We start from the raw sequence: 15,833 nt of genomic DNA, 5'->3' as shown, positions 1-15,833 counted from the left end.
GAAATCCGGGTCAGTAAGAAGAAATTAGTTAAAACGCCATGGGGATCGCGTAAAAGGACACACCAGGAAATGAGATATCAACTATGATAGTAGCGTGATCTGAAATAACTATAGGACTGTAAAAAAAATTGTTAACAGAAGAAAGCAGCTTGTTGTCAACGAGAAAGAGGTCAATTCGAGTAAAAGTACCATGTACGGGAGAAAAAAAAGAAAACGTCTCAGGTTACGTATGTAACCCTGGATCCCTGATAGGGAACGAGACGCTGCGTTTGAGACGCGGTGGGAACGCCCTGCGTGATTGCGTCGTGAAGCACGTGTATAATCAGTCCAATGGAAAGACGAGACGTCATAGGCGGGTGACGTCATCGACCAGGAAACTATAAGGCAGCCCCGCTGACACAGATCGCGTTAGCTTCTGAAAAAGTCTGAAGCAAGTCGGTCAGGGCATGCAGGAAGTATGGCAGGCGAACGCAGCGTCTCGTTCCCTATCAGGGAACCAGGGTTACATACGTAACCTGAGACGTTCCCTTTCAAGGGAACTCGAGCTGCGTTTGAGACGCGGTGGGAACCCCATACCCACTACGCCATAATGCCAAATGCCCGTTCTGTGTGAAGTCCTTGCGCACACTAAGAAGCAAGCAACCTGACCCCAGGAGTGGAGAGGTCTAGATCATAAAATCTGACGAATGTATGTGGTGAGGACCAGCCCGCCACATTACAAACATCTTGAATAGAAACTCCTGAAATTAAAGCCTTAGAGGCAGCCATACTCCTCGTGGAATGAGCCCGGACAGCCAAAGGTGAAGGCTGTCCGGCCGCTTCATAAGCCAGTGAGATAGCCTCAACTGCCCACTTGCTCATCACCTGTTTAGATGCAGGGCAACCTTTCCTGGTTGACCCAAAGCAGACAAACAATTGTTCTGATTTACGCCACAGGGCAGCTCTGTGGACGTAAGCATCCAAATCCCGCACAGGGCATAACAGATTAAGATTTTCCTGATCTGGGGTATTAAATGGTGGAGGATAAAAGGCCTGCAGCACTATTGGCCCCGCAACATTAGTAGGGACCTTAGGGATGTAACCCGGTCTAGGGTGAAGAAATGCCTTCACCATACCAGGTGCAAACTCCAAACATGAAGGAGCAACCGACAATGCTTGCAAATCTCCAATTCTCTTAATAGAAGAAATAGCGAGAAGAAATAAAGTTTTTAGAGTGAGGAACTTTTCTGAAACCTCTTCGATGGGCTCGAAGGGAGCCAAGGCCAGACCCTCAAGTACAATGGCCAAATCCCAAGCCGGTGCTCTAGAGTGCAATGCAGGTCTCAACCTCAATGTACCACGGAGAAAACGAATAATTAGAGGATCTCTCCCAAGAGAAGTGCCCCCCAGAGGGGTGTGGTAGGCCGATATAGCCGCCACATATACTTTCAAGGTAGAAGGTGATAATCCAGCAGAGAAACGGTCTTGCAAAAAATCAAGAACTGAACCAACAGGGCAGTTAACAGGATCTAGGTGACGTACACCACACCAGGTAGAGAATAATTTCCATTTCAGTGCATAAAGTTTTCTCGTGGAAGGTGCTCTGGAATGGAGAATGGTCTCAACGACCTCAGTCGAGAGACCGGATTCTATAAGCCGGGCCCCCTCAGAAGCCAGGCCCACAGTTTCCACAACTCCGGATTGGGGTGAAATATTGTGCCCGCTGCTTGGGACAGCAGGTCCCTCCTGACAGGAATCTCCAGGGGAGAGCCGTCCAGAAGAGACACTAAGTCCGAGAACCACACTCGAGATGGCCAGTGAGGGGCTACCAGTAACAGACGGACCCCTTCCCTGCGAACCCTCTCCAGAACACCCGGAAGCATTGATATCGGGGGAAATGCATACAGGCGTAACCTCGGCCACACCTGCACCATCGCATCCAGTCCGAGAGGAGCACGGTGCGTTAGGGAGAACCACATGGGACAATGTTACGTCTCTGATGATGCAAACAGATCGACTTGAGCTTGACCAAATTTCTCCCAAAGGAGCTCCACCACCTCGGGGTGAAGTCTCCACTCTCCAGGCCTCAGCCCCTGCCTCGACAGGATATCCGCTCCCAGATTCTGATGCCCCGGAATATATACTGCCCTCAGTGACAGCAATTTCCCCTGGGCCCATAGGAGGATCTGATGGGCCTGCCTCCATAAATGACGTGACCTCAGACCCCCTGATGGTTGATATAAGAGACCACCGATGTGTTGTCCGTGCGGACAAGCACATGGTGACCTCTCTACTCTGGCAGGAAGTATTTGAGAGCTTGGAATACCACCATCATTTCTAGCCGATTTATGTGCCAAGAACATTGATGGTCCTGCCAAAGACCTTTCGCCGAGCGGCCACTCATGACCGCCCCCCATCCTGTGAGGGAAGCATCTGTCGAAAGCGTTACGCGTCGACAAGAAGCCCCCAGCACTGGGCCCTGGGCGAGGAACCAAGGTTTCTACCACATGACCAAGGCACGAAGGCATCGCCGTGTGACCTTGATCGTGCGAAATGGATTTCCCCTCGGAGAAAACCCCTTGGTCCTGAGCCACCACTGCAGAGGTCTCATGTACAGAAGGCCAAAAGTGATTACGTTGGACGCAGCTGCCATGAGCCCCAACAGTCTCTGAAACTGTTTCACAGTGAGTGACTGGCCTAGTTTTACCCCCTTTACGGCTGTGAGAATCGCAGAAATACGTGCAGGAGACAGACGTGCTTGCATTGTTGTCGAATCCCAAATTACACCTAAAAAAGTGGTCCTCTGAGCTGGAAGGAGCACACTCTTCTTGGCGTTGAGCCGCAACCCCAACCTCTTTAATAGAGACAGAACGACATCTCGATGCCGAACTGCCATCTGCTCTGACTGAGCTAGAATCAACCAATCGTCTAGATAGTTTAATATGCGAATGCCCTGGAGTCACAGAGGAGCCAGAGCTGCATCCACACATTTTGTAAAGGTGCGGGGTGATAAACCTAGGCCGAAGGGAAGAACCCGATACTGGTATGCTTCGCCCCCGAAAGCAAACCTCAGGAACTTCCTGTGATGAGGATGGATAGATACATGGAAGTATAGACACAATAGACACGCGTCCTTCAAGTCTATTGTGACAAACCAGTCCTCGGACTGAATCTGTGACACAATCTGTTTGAGCGTAAGCATTCTGAACTTGAGTTTCTGAACTCTGCTGTTTAAATGACGCAGATCTAGAATAGGACGCAACCCCCCATCCTTTTTTGGAACAATTAAATAACAGCTGTAAAACCCTGACTCTCTGCTGGGAGGAGAAACCCTTTCTATAGCCCCTTTTTTTAGAAGCGTCCATAACCCATGGGAGACCATAACCATAACCAGAGCCTGCTCGGAGTTCACCACTGTGGGAAGAACCCCATGAAATCTGGGCGGACGAGAACCGAACTGAATTCTGTAACCCTTTTCTATTACATTCAGGACCCACTGCGAAATATTCGGTAGAAGTTTCCACGCTACCAGAAATTCCGCTAAGGGAACCAGTCTCTCGAGACTGGCCTCTGGATTTTGTTGAACAGTCATTTCGGTGCCCTGAAACAGCGAACCGGCAGGGAACAACCGAACTGACCCTCCTCGGAGGATCGTATGGGGACGCTGACACTTCGGTGCCCTGAAACGGCAAACCGGCAGGGAACAACCGAAGTGGCAGCGCTGCAACTCTCCTCTGAGAATCGCCCCCCAGAGGGCGCAGAGGAGAAACGGTTCCTCGAAACCGTCCCTCCCCGGGGGGGACCACCCTCAGAAGCCTGACAGCCTCGGCGTCAGGACTTCTTCTTAGTCCAAGCTTTCTTAGAGATGATGGTCCTCAGATCCTGTCTTCCTCTAACTGGCTTGGACTGCGACCGCCACCCAGACTCCCCAGGTTGTGGAGGAGCCCGAGCGGCGACACTCTGTTTCTGTTGCACTCTGTGCTGCTGTGAGGAGCTTGTAGACAGCCAAGACTACTCAGATTTAACAACACGAGAAGCAGTCTCGGAGACATTGGACCGGCGAGGAAGAAACCTCTGGAGCGCCACAGGCTGTTTTTTCGTTTCTTGAAACCTATCGACGACACAATTTATAGCGTCGCCGAACAGACTTGTAGGCGAAAGCGGCGCATCCAGAAGAACAGACCTATCTTTATCCTTTATATCTGAAAGATTGAACCATAAATGACGTTCTGTGGCCACCAGGGCTGCCATAGACCGACCCACAGATTTGGCCGTCTCCTTGGTGGCCCGCAGAGATAGATCTGTTGTGTAAGAACTGATTTTCCTGCTAAAACAAAACGCACCCTGCAATAAAGCCATAAAATGCACCCTGGACAGCAGATAGCAAAGACAGAGCACAGAACCTTGTCCTGCCCAAACTTATCTCCTTGTCCCCTTGTTTGACTTCAACTCATCCCCCCTCTCCCTCCTCAAGGCACTGAAAGTTCATTAAGAATGTCTATATAACACATATGGTGTATCTTGTGAATATGTTGTTTTTCCTTTTCATGTTTGGTATCATTTTAAGTGTCGCAGTGCGATTGGTAAAATGGTCTTAATTTCATTGCAGTCATTGGTTTAATGAGAAAGATTGAGAACTTAGGATAATCCTGTATCTCTCTGGCTGATATCTCTTTACGATATCCCAAGAAACCAGGTGCTACCCTCCTCGGGTACATGGATTGGCCCAAACAACTCTAAACAACATTTGTTTAACCCCTGTTGTTCTGGTCTGGTATTTAAGGTGAGGGGACAGAGCAATCTTTGGGAATCTTTTACCAGGATCACCCCCACACAGTAATGCATGTCAGTATTTTCCTGTTGGAAAGCCCTGACACATTACTGTGTCTTTGTCAGGAGAACATTGCTTACTTTTAGAGTCATCTTTGAGTAAATGATGTCATGTATTTTCTGAATTGGCTTTTAATCATTTACTTCTGTAATTGGCATGATACATTTTTACCTGACAAATAAATGTTACATCTTGATTTATTCTGAAGTATTCTGAAATCATTATTTTAATATATTAAGGAGGCTGGTGCTACCGCAAACCTTAGTTAAGGTAGGTCAAACTAAAGGCGCATGTATGAATGGAGCAGTAGGCACGTCATCTGAAGACCTTTTGATTTCTGTCTATCACTGGTTTAGCAAGTTGTATGGAAGTGGCTAAATTAAACTACACTCTCTAGTTCGAGTGAGCAGTAGGCAACCGACTTTAGGGGTATTAGCAAACCCTACATCCTCTGACTGAAATCAGAATTAACTGGTTTGTGTCCGTGAGAAACACGATTTGGCCGACGTGATCTCTAAGCGGCATTCAGGTCCATAATGATTTAATAACTGAAAGTATGGGATTACTCAGAATAATCAAAGATCTAAATTAATCCATAATCAATGCGTATGATTATTTTCTAATCAGAAATACGATCTAAATTTGATTATCATTTGAAATTGGAGTCAGATTAAGCGTAGAGCTAAAGTAATACTAAAACTAAGTTCCAATAAATTAAGTGAACTTCACTGGAGCGCTGAAAAGACATACATGCTTTAAACCTTCGCCAGGCCGTTGGATTCCGTCGTTGGGCCAATGGATGGTCCTTACAGTTGCGCGACGCAATTCTCAGCACTGACTTCCTCACAATTGTCCATGTCTTTCAGCAGGTCAGCCTGGTATGCTTGTAAAATAGCATCAACGGCAGCTGCATCAAATCGGAGCTGATTATGGTGGTGATTGGGATGCACCTTACCAGAGGGGATATAAAAGCAGAGAGTTGAGAATCTAAAAGGGGGCAGTTCAGCGAAGTTCAGGGGAGAAGTAGGACACGAAGGACAGAGTGCGGTGGGTGGAGTGGAGTGCAGCAATGACGGGTGACCGAGGACAGAGGGACAGGCAGAGGTAACGGAGAGAAGCTGCGAGAAGAGAGAAGTGTGATGTGGGACGGGCAGCGCCGGAGATTACTGTTCTATTTCAGCATACAAATGAGCCATCTGTCAACTTTCCATCTGGACCCGAGCAACTGCCTTATTCATATTGAGGTTTGTGGATTGCAGTGCTGATTCATCGTATCACGTGTGAAGAATTGTGTGACTTGCGTTGTGTGCACGAGTGTGGGACGTTGCAGACCGCGCGGGTGATGGAACTGTGACGAAGCTGTGCTGGCCAGTGAACATTGCGTTAAAACAAAGAAGGTGCTGAAGCTGCTGCTGAAGCTGCTGCTGAAGAGAATGCTGAAGGAAACGTAAGCCATGAATTATGTTCATGTCTCTCCTGTCTGCTGCTGAAGAGAATGCTGAAGGAAACAAGAATGCTGAAGGAAACGTAAGCCGTGAATTATGTTCATGTCTCTCCCTGTCTGCTGCTGAAGAGAATGCTGAAGAAAACGTAAGCCGTGGATTATGTTCATGTCTCTCCCTGTCTGCTGCTGAAGAGAATGCTGAAGAAAACGTAAGCCGTGGATTATGTTCATGTCTCTCCCTGTCTGCTGCTGAAGAGAATGCTGAGGCTAGAGAACGCGGAGGCTGAGCCAGCGTTTAAAGACTGCTTTTATTTAATAAAGAATAATATTGTTTCATTTTAAATTGGTGTCATGCCTCTCTCTTGTGGTTCACGGTCCGCTCCTCGGGGCGGTGCGGTGGTTCAGGGGTGGGCGGCCCGCTGGCGCTCCACCCCGACCTGTGACAATGAGGGTATAGGGTGTGATCTGGAATAGAGCCTCTGCGTGTCGACTTTGAGCGCTGTTAATTCACAGTATATTCCTGTAGGCTACTTTCTCTAAAACAACAAATATTACCCAGAATACATTACTTTCTATGGTATATTAGTGTTTTAATGGAAAATGGTATGATACTGTCAGAATTTGGCCGTTTTTTTACAGCAAGGTTTTACAGTGTCATTCAGCTCAAAAACAATGAGGTGCATCAGCTCAGATCCAAGAAGAAACACAGAGCCTGTGCTAACTGAAAGAAAACAAGCTGACAAAAAGATTGAACCCAATATTTGGTGAGAATATATCATAATAACCAGAGATTAATAAGCAGTTTTTTGTTGGCGGGGGACACGACTGACAGAACCTTGACAGAGAGAAGTGAAGAGAGAATGATCAGTCCCAGCAGACACAGATCACACTTATCAGACATCTTCTGTTTCTGTCAGTCTTCCTCTTCATTAAGTAAGGGATAATGTAGAGCGAGGCGGTTGTTATAGTGAATACAACCCTGACAGGTGAAGCGGAAGAGCCTTGAATCAGCTTGAAGGGGTGGTATTCGCTATAACAACCGCCTCGCTCTACATTATCCTGCTTATTACATGGCTACCCACCAAATAAATCAATAATCTAACACAAAATATTGATTTAAAAAGGAGTTTATTGATTTAAAAATGATTGTATTGCTTCCACTAAAAGAAAATAGTCTGTTCCATCTCTACGGTTATAATCCTGCGTCCATAGCAACGCTCTGTTTATCATGGCAACGGTGTGTGTTATACTCAGCAGCGTCAGTTATCAAGAAATAACACACCGCACTTTACATTAGAATTCAACCAAGCCATGTAATAAATATAGTTACAGATATCATTAGGAACATAACATCATCATCTCCTCCTGTGGTTATTAACTTCCTCTATTCTGAGGGTGTCGTGAGGTGTTTAAGACCCAATATCTAGCTCTCGGTTATTGAAGCGGCTTCTCAACTACAACTCGCTTCAGTGGACTTACAGATACATTACCAGCTCATGAAGGGGAATTAACATATTCCTAACAAACATCTCAGGAAAGGAGACTTATTAAACACAACTGCAGAGGTTTATTAAGAAAATTATAGCAATCATTCAAAATGAAAAAAAGATGCTAAAAACAGGAATGAACAGACAAGATCCAAGAATCCTCAAATCAGCTCCATCACACAGAACAGAGAGAGATTATACAGTCTGAGTCTGTCCATTACTGTATTAATATTATATTTAAAGCAGTTTACATATGAAGCGCAAGAGAATGACTTTCAACACTGTAGGCAAATATATCCATAAAATCCATATAAATGAAAATAAATCTGGCTTTTTATATGTAAAAAAAAAGTTTTTTTTCTCTGTTTTTTCTTTGTTTTCTGAGAAGAAGAAAATAAAACAATGAACAATCCTCTGTAAGTTTTTGCTATTGTAAATATTGCTGCAGATTGGCTCTAAACTCATCAGTATTTTATTTTAATATTGTCGGCATCTCTATTTCCTCTGGGTGCTTCGAGTCCTTCCTCCCTGCAAAATAAAAGCATTGACTGACCTCTCGTATGTGTTTTTATCATGATTGCAGATTGTTCCAGATCAGATGAGTGTGAATCATCAGATTGTGTGCGGCTCAAAACTCACCAGCTCTTCTTGCACAGATGATCTGAAGAAGAATCACAGTAGGAGCAGCAAACACTGCCATCTCAACAATAATCACAATCACTGCAGGAAACATGAGAGGAAGAAGAGAAACTGTACATGACTGAAGTCAAGGGTATTCAACTATCAACAGTTATTGATGAAGCATTTACAGACTGACTGATAGTTTAATGTTATAAAGCTGTCAGTATAAATGAACGTGTCGTACCTCCGTATAATGATCCAGCAGTCACACTGACTCCAGTTTCTGATGCTGTATCAGCTGGATCTGTGGATCACGTCTGTTAGTTCAGTTCAACACATAATGCCACATATACACAACATCATCATCACATAATACTGGAGCTTCACATCACAGAAATGATGAATATGTGCACGAGTCTGTCATCTATTATCTTCTTACTTCACTCTCAAGCTGTCAGGAGGAGAATGGCAGTAGTTGAGAAGAGACTGTACTGTATTACTGTATAACTGTATTACTGTATTACTGTATAATTTATTCCTGGTTTATATGAGAGTGAAACACAGTTGAGCTTCTGCAAATAAACCTTCAGCTTGAATGAAGGACATAAGCCTTATAATTCCTAAAGCCGACCTCCTACATGGGTCATACTAGGCTTTAATACACTCGTCTGATTTATGCAATATATCATGTATGACCCATGTAGGAGGCCAATATTGGGGATTATAAGGATTGTTATGCAGTTTATGACTTTGACCACTAATATTTTACAACGCCAAAACATATGAAGCCATCAGAAAGAGTAGAGCCAATCTGTGGAAGTTTTCACAAATCTGTCAGAAAAGAGTGTTTTCTCACCTGAATACTTGACAGTGTATCTGACTGAGGTCAAGAGTTGATCTCTGTGAGTAAGCTGACATCTCCACTCTCTGTTGTCATCTTCATTCAGGAGTGTTGTAGTCAGAGTGAGGATACAGTGATCTTGATCTGATGATGATAATATCTGATATCTGGAGTCTGTCTTCAGATCAACACCAGCCTGATTCACCCACAACAGCTCAAATCCCCATAACGGACCCAAGCATCACAGGAGAGTCTAGGATATGAATACAAATGACAGGAGAGAGTCACAGAGCGGCCTGGACTGATCTCAGTCTGTGAGGATGATGATGATGACGATGATGAAGATGATGAAGACACTGAAACTGAACACAAGACACAAATCACAGACTCTTCAATCATCATCTGAGTTTAAAGGGAGAATCTGCCCTTTTTAAATTGACCACATAATCATAAACTTACCATGAAGAACATACAGATAAACATCAGCATCAGGTCCTGGTTCTCCATTCACATATTGTCTGCATCTGTATGATCCATAATCTTCTCCTGTGACGTTCTTGATGTTCAGAGAGCAGTCAGACTCCAGACTCAGTCTCTCATGTCTCTCTGAGTCTTTATTCTTTATTCCTCCAGTAATCAGTTCAACTCTCCCTGAATGTCTGAATCTGTTCTCGTAGGTCCATGTAGTTGATTTGCAGCCAGAAAGAGCTTTTTTACAGGACAGAGAGACATTTTCACCAGAACTGATTAACACAGAACGCCCTCCTCTGGTCACTCCACTGGTTCCTGAAACACAGTATATCTCAGTGATCATTATGATATATATTAATAAATGAAACATAAAACACACCAGCATAAAAAGCAGAAGTTTTAAATCATAGTATTTTTCCTGACTTAAAGCAAACAACACACTCTCCAGAATAAACTATTAGTCTTTATCAGAGAGCTGTTCAAATCACTGACACACTCTTAATATGAAGATAATTCTTCATCATCAGATGTTTGAGTGACACTATGCCCAGTATCAGGAATAATACAGTATGATCTGTGTGTATCAATACACAACTCTGAGATCACAACGTGAATGTGTGCAAGAATAAACTGAGCATGTTCAAATGAACTCTTTCCAGACTAATTCCACTAAATGTCTTTAGAGAAAATACAGATTTCTTTACCTGTGAGAAGTGAAGAGAGAATGATCAGTCCCAGCAGACACAGATCACACTTATCAGCCATTTTCTGTTTCTGTCAGTCTTCCTCTTCATTATATATAGTTACAGCTCCTCCTTTAAACATCATCAGCTCCTCCTGTGGTTATTAACTTGAACGTGAAACGTGTGAGAAGTGACACAGTCAAAGACGGCGCTGTGACACAGACTGAGCTGTTTAAAGCGATTCAGAGATGCTTTAAAGGCTATTTTGAATTTAATTTGCTGCAAAATGCGATGTTGCAACCCATGCAGCTCATTTGAAAAACGTTTCATTTTTGCATAATTTTTGCAAAAATATGTAAAATACGTTCTGTTGTGCACGTTTCGCAACAGTTTCAAAGGGAAATGACCAATGAGTGGCGCTAAAAGCGTGTGACAGTCTCTTTGTGTTGTGGTTTTGAGTTCTAGTATTTTCAGAAGTATGTCATCGCTGGCTGTGAGAACTCGGTTAGTTTGATAGCACTAGTTTAACCCACACACAACTGTGATCACCTCTCAAAACAGCTCCTCTTCTTTCTTAAAGTGGGTTTCTGAAGAAAAGAGAAACACAAGAACTACAACTGACTTCAGACACAGCCTTAGATGAAATCAGCTGAAGAGAAAAGAAGACATTAAACCTGTGAAGATCTCAGCAGAGGAGGATTAAACAACTCCACAAACAGCATTACCAGCTTCACTTATTACTAACCAGACTGACTTTATTTCTACCAGAAAGACTCAGGAGGCAAGATAACATCTGAATAAGATTTATTTAACAGTTGTATGCAAAATGCAATCAGTATCCCGTCAGTATCCAGATCCGAAGGGTAGAAGACACTCCCAGTTCCCGCCTGAAGATGAAGGCAGGATCGGAGCCTAATGGTGCGTTCAAGTCCTCCTGGGAAGTTCGCACGTACGAGGTGGGAAGTCGTGTTGATGAGGTGCGGTGCGTTCAAGTCAGTTTCGTCGGAGCAAGATGGCGGTGTACCTTCTTTTAATGAATATCACAAAAATACAGCAAGGTTTGCTAACTCTGCTTATAGAAAATGAAGAACAAACAATGCGCATCAGGTGTGTTTTTCTTTTTATGTTTTTAATTAACTTATGAAGCCAATGTAAATTAACTGAACATTATTATCATTATATAATTATTATATAGCCTAATTGTTATATGACAACTAGGCTATATCATATTTTGTGCAGAGAACTTACTTTGTTATAAATGAAAAAGCCTTACAATGTCACTGCTAAATACCTGTAAGTATTGTGATATATTTTACTATCACTTTTCTCCCTCTGTCATGTTCCAGACATGCAATTCTACAGTGCTACTCACTGACAGCCCACAGAGTTCTGAAAACTGGCTTACAATGGTAAGTCCTCCTGAACATGGATCCCCGCAGTTTTCAGAGTCACATGCGCCTCACTAGAGAGCAGTTTAACTGCTTTGTTGATCAGCTGAAAAGATCAGGGCTTTCAGATGATCAGCAGCCTGGAGGTCTAGCCCGACCTCCTGTAGTTCAGAAAGCCCTTGTGTTTTTGTGGTACATGGGTAATCAAAATTCCTTCAGAGAAATTTCTGACAAGTTCAATGTTTCCCGTGGAGCAGCTCATAATATTGTCCTTGAGATTTTGGATATCACCTGCTCGCTTGCTCACATGTACATAACATGGCCCACCGATTGTGAAAAAAAAGTCAATTCAGCTGTGTTTTATCGCTTATGTGGCATTAGGGGCATCATTGGGGCCATAGATGGGTGCCACATACACATTCAAAGGCCAGTTGTCAGAGGAGGTGATTATATGAATAGGAAAGGCTTCTATTCTCTTCTACTACAGGGCATTGTGAATGACCAAGGACGCTTTCTAGACATTTTTACAGGTGTCCCAGGCAAAGTACATGACTCAAGAATGTTACGAGCCTCTACATTTTTTGAAAAATGGCAGCAAAAGATGGGTACAAGTTACCTACTTGACTATCCCTTCATCATTACGCCCAAGCGTGAAAATGGTGCACTTACTGATGATGACCTGCAAAGGAACGTGAAAATCAGCCGTGGGAGGGTCGCAGTCGAGCAGGCCTTCGGGAGGATGAAATGCATGTGGAGAAGGCTGCGTGATCTTCAAAATACCAGGCTAGACATTTTGGTCAAAATAATTGTGGCAGCATGCACACTGCACAACATTAGTTTAAACGAAGGACAGTCATATGAATGTGACGAACATCCCCAAGGATTCCCACGACTCCAAGATGAGAACATTTAATCTTGTATTGTATGCATTTCCAGAATATGTACATAATTAAGTAACTATTTAGAAAAATATTTCTATTTTAGTACTGGCTACCTTTTTATTTTCTTAAGATTTTTTGAATTATATTTTTTCCTGAAATTTGTCAATTTTGTAGCAGAGAATATTTATCACTTCTGTGATTTCAAAAGGTATAGAACAATCTTCTGCAATGGAGGAAACAATTTTATTACTTTTTTTAAAACGTTTGTTCACTTCTCCATTTATTGCACTTTAACAATGTAAACAGATACATAGGAGGAATTCTTAATTCCATTTTGTGTATGAAACTCAGTGACAATGTATAAAGTGTCTTAAAAACAACAAAAATTTGGATCACTGTTACAAAACTTTAAAACAGTATGACCTGACACTTCTAAAACTTGTTTTTTTTTTTTAAAGGAAATGGAAATAAAACATTTTCAATACAATTTACAATACAATTGTCATTACACAAGCAAGAACAGGACATTTTTAAAATGAAAAATAGTTTCTTTCAGTTTCTAAGAAGTGCCCATGAAGAAAAAAAAAAAATCAACTTCGGTCTGCTCAACACTTAACACTGCTCACATCTTAAATGTGAAAAATGTGTCATTGCTCACCCTTGTGTTTTTCCAAGCCTTTATGAGTTTATTTTTTCTGTTCAACACAAAGGAAGATATTTAGAAGGATGCTGGTAATCAGTTGAGAGCACCCACTGACTTCCGTATAAGGAAAAAAATATATACTATGAAAGCCAATGGCTACCATCAACTGTCTGATTACCAACATTCTTCTAAATATCTTCCTTTGTGTTATACAGAATAAAGAAACTCAAAGGTTGGAACAACATGACAGTGAGTAGGTAATGACAACATTTTCATATTTTGGTTGAACTATATATTTAGCATTAACTAGGTAAATTTTTTAGAACATTTAGAATGCATTTTTAAAATGCATGAAAAATTATTTGAATTTTGTTAGATACACATTCTACTGCCTTTCCAGAAATGCCTGTATAAGTGTATCTAAAGATTTCTGTGAAGAACTCAACTGTGACATGATTTCATCATGCCATCTCTGGGTAGCTTCCTCAGATGCCTGGCGGAAATTCAGGAGTTCGTGGTGACCACTGCTCCTTTTCTTCCTACAACGACTGGCATAATTGATGGCTGAAGCCTCAGAAGATTGGGGTTCAGCTTCAGGAGATGGTGGCCTGCTACTGGAGAAGGACTGTTCTGGAGACACTTCAGTCTGCCAGGGAGAAGAGGGCCTTGAGGAATCTTTTCGGAGTACCTCGGGTTTCTTTATTTGAACACCCATTGAATCGCCAATAACAGGAAAGTCAACATCATGATTAGTTCCAATTAATTCTTCCATCTCACTATAAAACTCAAATTTGATGACACCTCGTCCAGTGGATTTGTTGTTGTCTTTAATTTTTTTAAAGGCATCCTCCAGGGTTGCCCACTTTCTTGCAACCTTTGCCTGATCAAATTTTAAATTTAACTGCTCGGTCAGTTTCTCTGACCAGAACAGTTTCTTTTGTCCACGAGCCATCCGTACCCTAGCACCCAGCTCAGCCAGTGATTTTGGAAGCTACCCTTCAGTGCTGGTAAGATGTGCACGCATCAAGTCTATGAGGTACAGAGTTACCGAGTGAAATTGTGATGAGGGGGATAGGTGGACAAAGATACTGAATTAAAAGGTTCTGAAGATGAAGGAGGAGTTGTAGTAGGAGATGTGGCGAGGCCAGAGGGTTCAGGGTCGGAGCAGGTAGTGAAGGATGGCAATGTGTTAGAGTGAAAAGCTGGGAAACTGCAGGAATCTGTGGAAACAACAGAAATGTACAAGATTCTTTGATGAATACAAAGGTCATGAAACCGCATACATTTTTTTTTTTTTTTTTTTTTAAGCATTTGTTAAATAGTCATCTTTTTTACATTATAAATGTTGCCTGTCACATTTGATCAATGTAATAAAAGTATGTGGGGATCTAGGCAGGCATACAACACAGCTGCATCACATTCACTCAATCAATCATGTGATCCGTTGTAAGGTCACATGACTAATCAGGAAGTGATAAATGTTTGCTGGCTGCAAGGCAGACTCTTTCGTGTTGAGGCTAGATACTGTTGTGTGAGTTGGGCTCCCTTTTTCAAGCAGGTAAAATTGGTCATTTGCAGAGCATGTTTAATCACTGCCATTGAATTTTAATACTTATTTATTTCATTTGATTAGGGTAATTCTAGAAGCACGTGTCTACTCTTCACGGAGGACACAGGCTTCTGCATGGAGTTTTGACATTTATGCGATCACCTCCAGTGTGACTCGAGCTGCTGAGCTGCACTGGTAAATGCCTCAATATGTACATTTACCATTGAATGTTTTATACCTGCATTGAAACATGTTTTAACGACTTTCTCTGTCTGTAGCAACGGAACGTTCACCTTTTCTCTGCATGTGTTAATGTGCTGTGGGACAGTTGAGCATACTGAAAAGTAGGCCTATATTTTCTAGTTATGTTTTAGTTGACTATGCTGTTTATTGAGGTTGGTAACTAACATGCTTGGTTTCTTTTGAAAAGGGACCAGGCCAGCCACTGTTTTCCTGTAATTAATAGGCATTTCTTTATTGCTTCCTGTTGTTTGATTTTTTTCTTTGTTTGTTTGGTTATTCATAATTTTGTCACTCATGTGCTACATTCATAGTATTTCTTATTTTGACTAAGTGTTGCCATTTATGCTGGTGATTCTCCTCTCTAACTATGTCTTCTACATAGGTTATCCTTGTACAAGGCCGGATCCACACTGATGCTTTGCCCCTTCTTTTCAGGGGACCACACTGGGAGAGACACTGTATTGGTGTGTACTTATAACTGCAACACGGTGTGATATTTTGTAGTGGTATATAAAGATCTTAAGTGTGTAGTGCTTGTTGTGTTGCATGCTTCGACTGGTGTTGGGTGGCTGTCTCCTGTTTCTGTCTCCCCAGGGGCCTCCTGAGCAGGGGTTTTGCATTGGCTGATCCGACCTTCCTAGATTGAGGAAAAATCCACCAGTCATTTATCACAGTATTTTTAAGATTTGTTTTAAATAACTTTTCTACGTCTTTTGTACTAATGTAATAAATTTGGAGTACATTTACATTTCTGCCTTTTGTTGACTGTCCC

General features: G+C 42.6%; 2 protein-coding genes across 2 annotated transcripts in view; one reads left to right on the top strand and one right to left on the bottom strand.

The window, feature by feature from the left end:
- Positions 1-8,114: 8,114 nt before the first annotated feature.
- Positions 8,115-15,833, bottom strand: part of LOC311301611 (uncharacterized protein) — a 113,214-nt gene continuing 105,495 nt past the window's right edge. Inside the window, exons 5-7 of the mRNA XM_084426863.1 lie at positions 8,607-8,666; positions 8,381-8,461; positions 8,115-8,269 (exon numbers count right to left, since the gene is read on the bottom strand). Coding sequence (XP_084282989.1) covers positions 8,214-8,269; positions 8,381-8,461; positions 8,607-8,666 — 197 coding nt within the window. The 3' untranslated portion in view covers positions 8,115-8,213. The remainder of the gene's footprint in view (positions 8,270-8,380; positions 8,462-8,606; positions 8,667-15,833) is intronic.
- Positions 11,785-13,047, top strand: LOC311286391 (putative nuclease HARBI1). The gene has a single exon (XM_084402597.1). The coding sequence runs from the start codon at positions 11,810-11,812 to the stop codon at positions 12,656-12,658; it is 849 nt and encodes a 282-aa protein (XP_084258723.1). The 5' UTR covers positions 11,785-11,809; the 3' UTR covers positions 12,659-13,047.

The sequence above is a fragment of the Rutilus rutilus genome (genome assembly GCF_951802725.1).
Source record: "Rutilus rutilus genome assembly, chromosome: 1".
Taxonomy (NCBI): Eukaryota; Metazoa; Chordata; class Actinopteri; order Cypriniformes; family Leuciscidae; genus Rutilus; species Rutilus rutilus.
Note: the sequence above shows the minus strand (reverse complement) of the source record. Positions and strands in the feature narration are given on the sequence as shown.

Coding starts and splice junctions, on each gene's coding strand:
- LOC311286391 (XM_084402597.1), top strand. CDS start 11,810: ATGCGCCTCACTAGAGAGCAGTTTAACTGCTTTGTTGATCAGCTGAAA.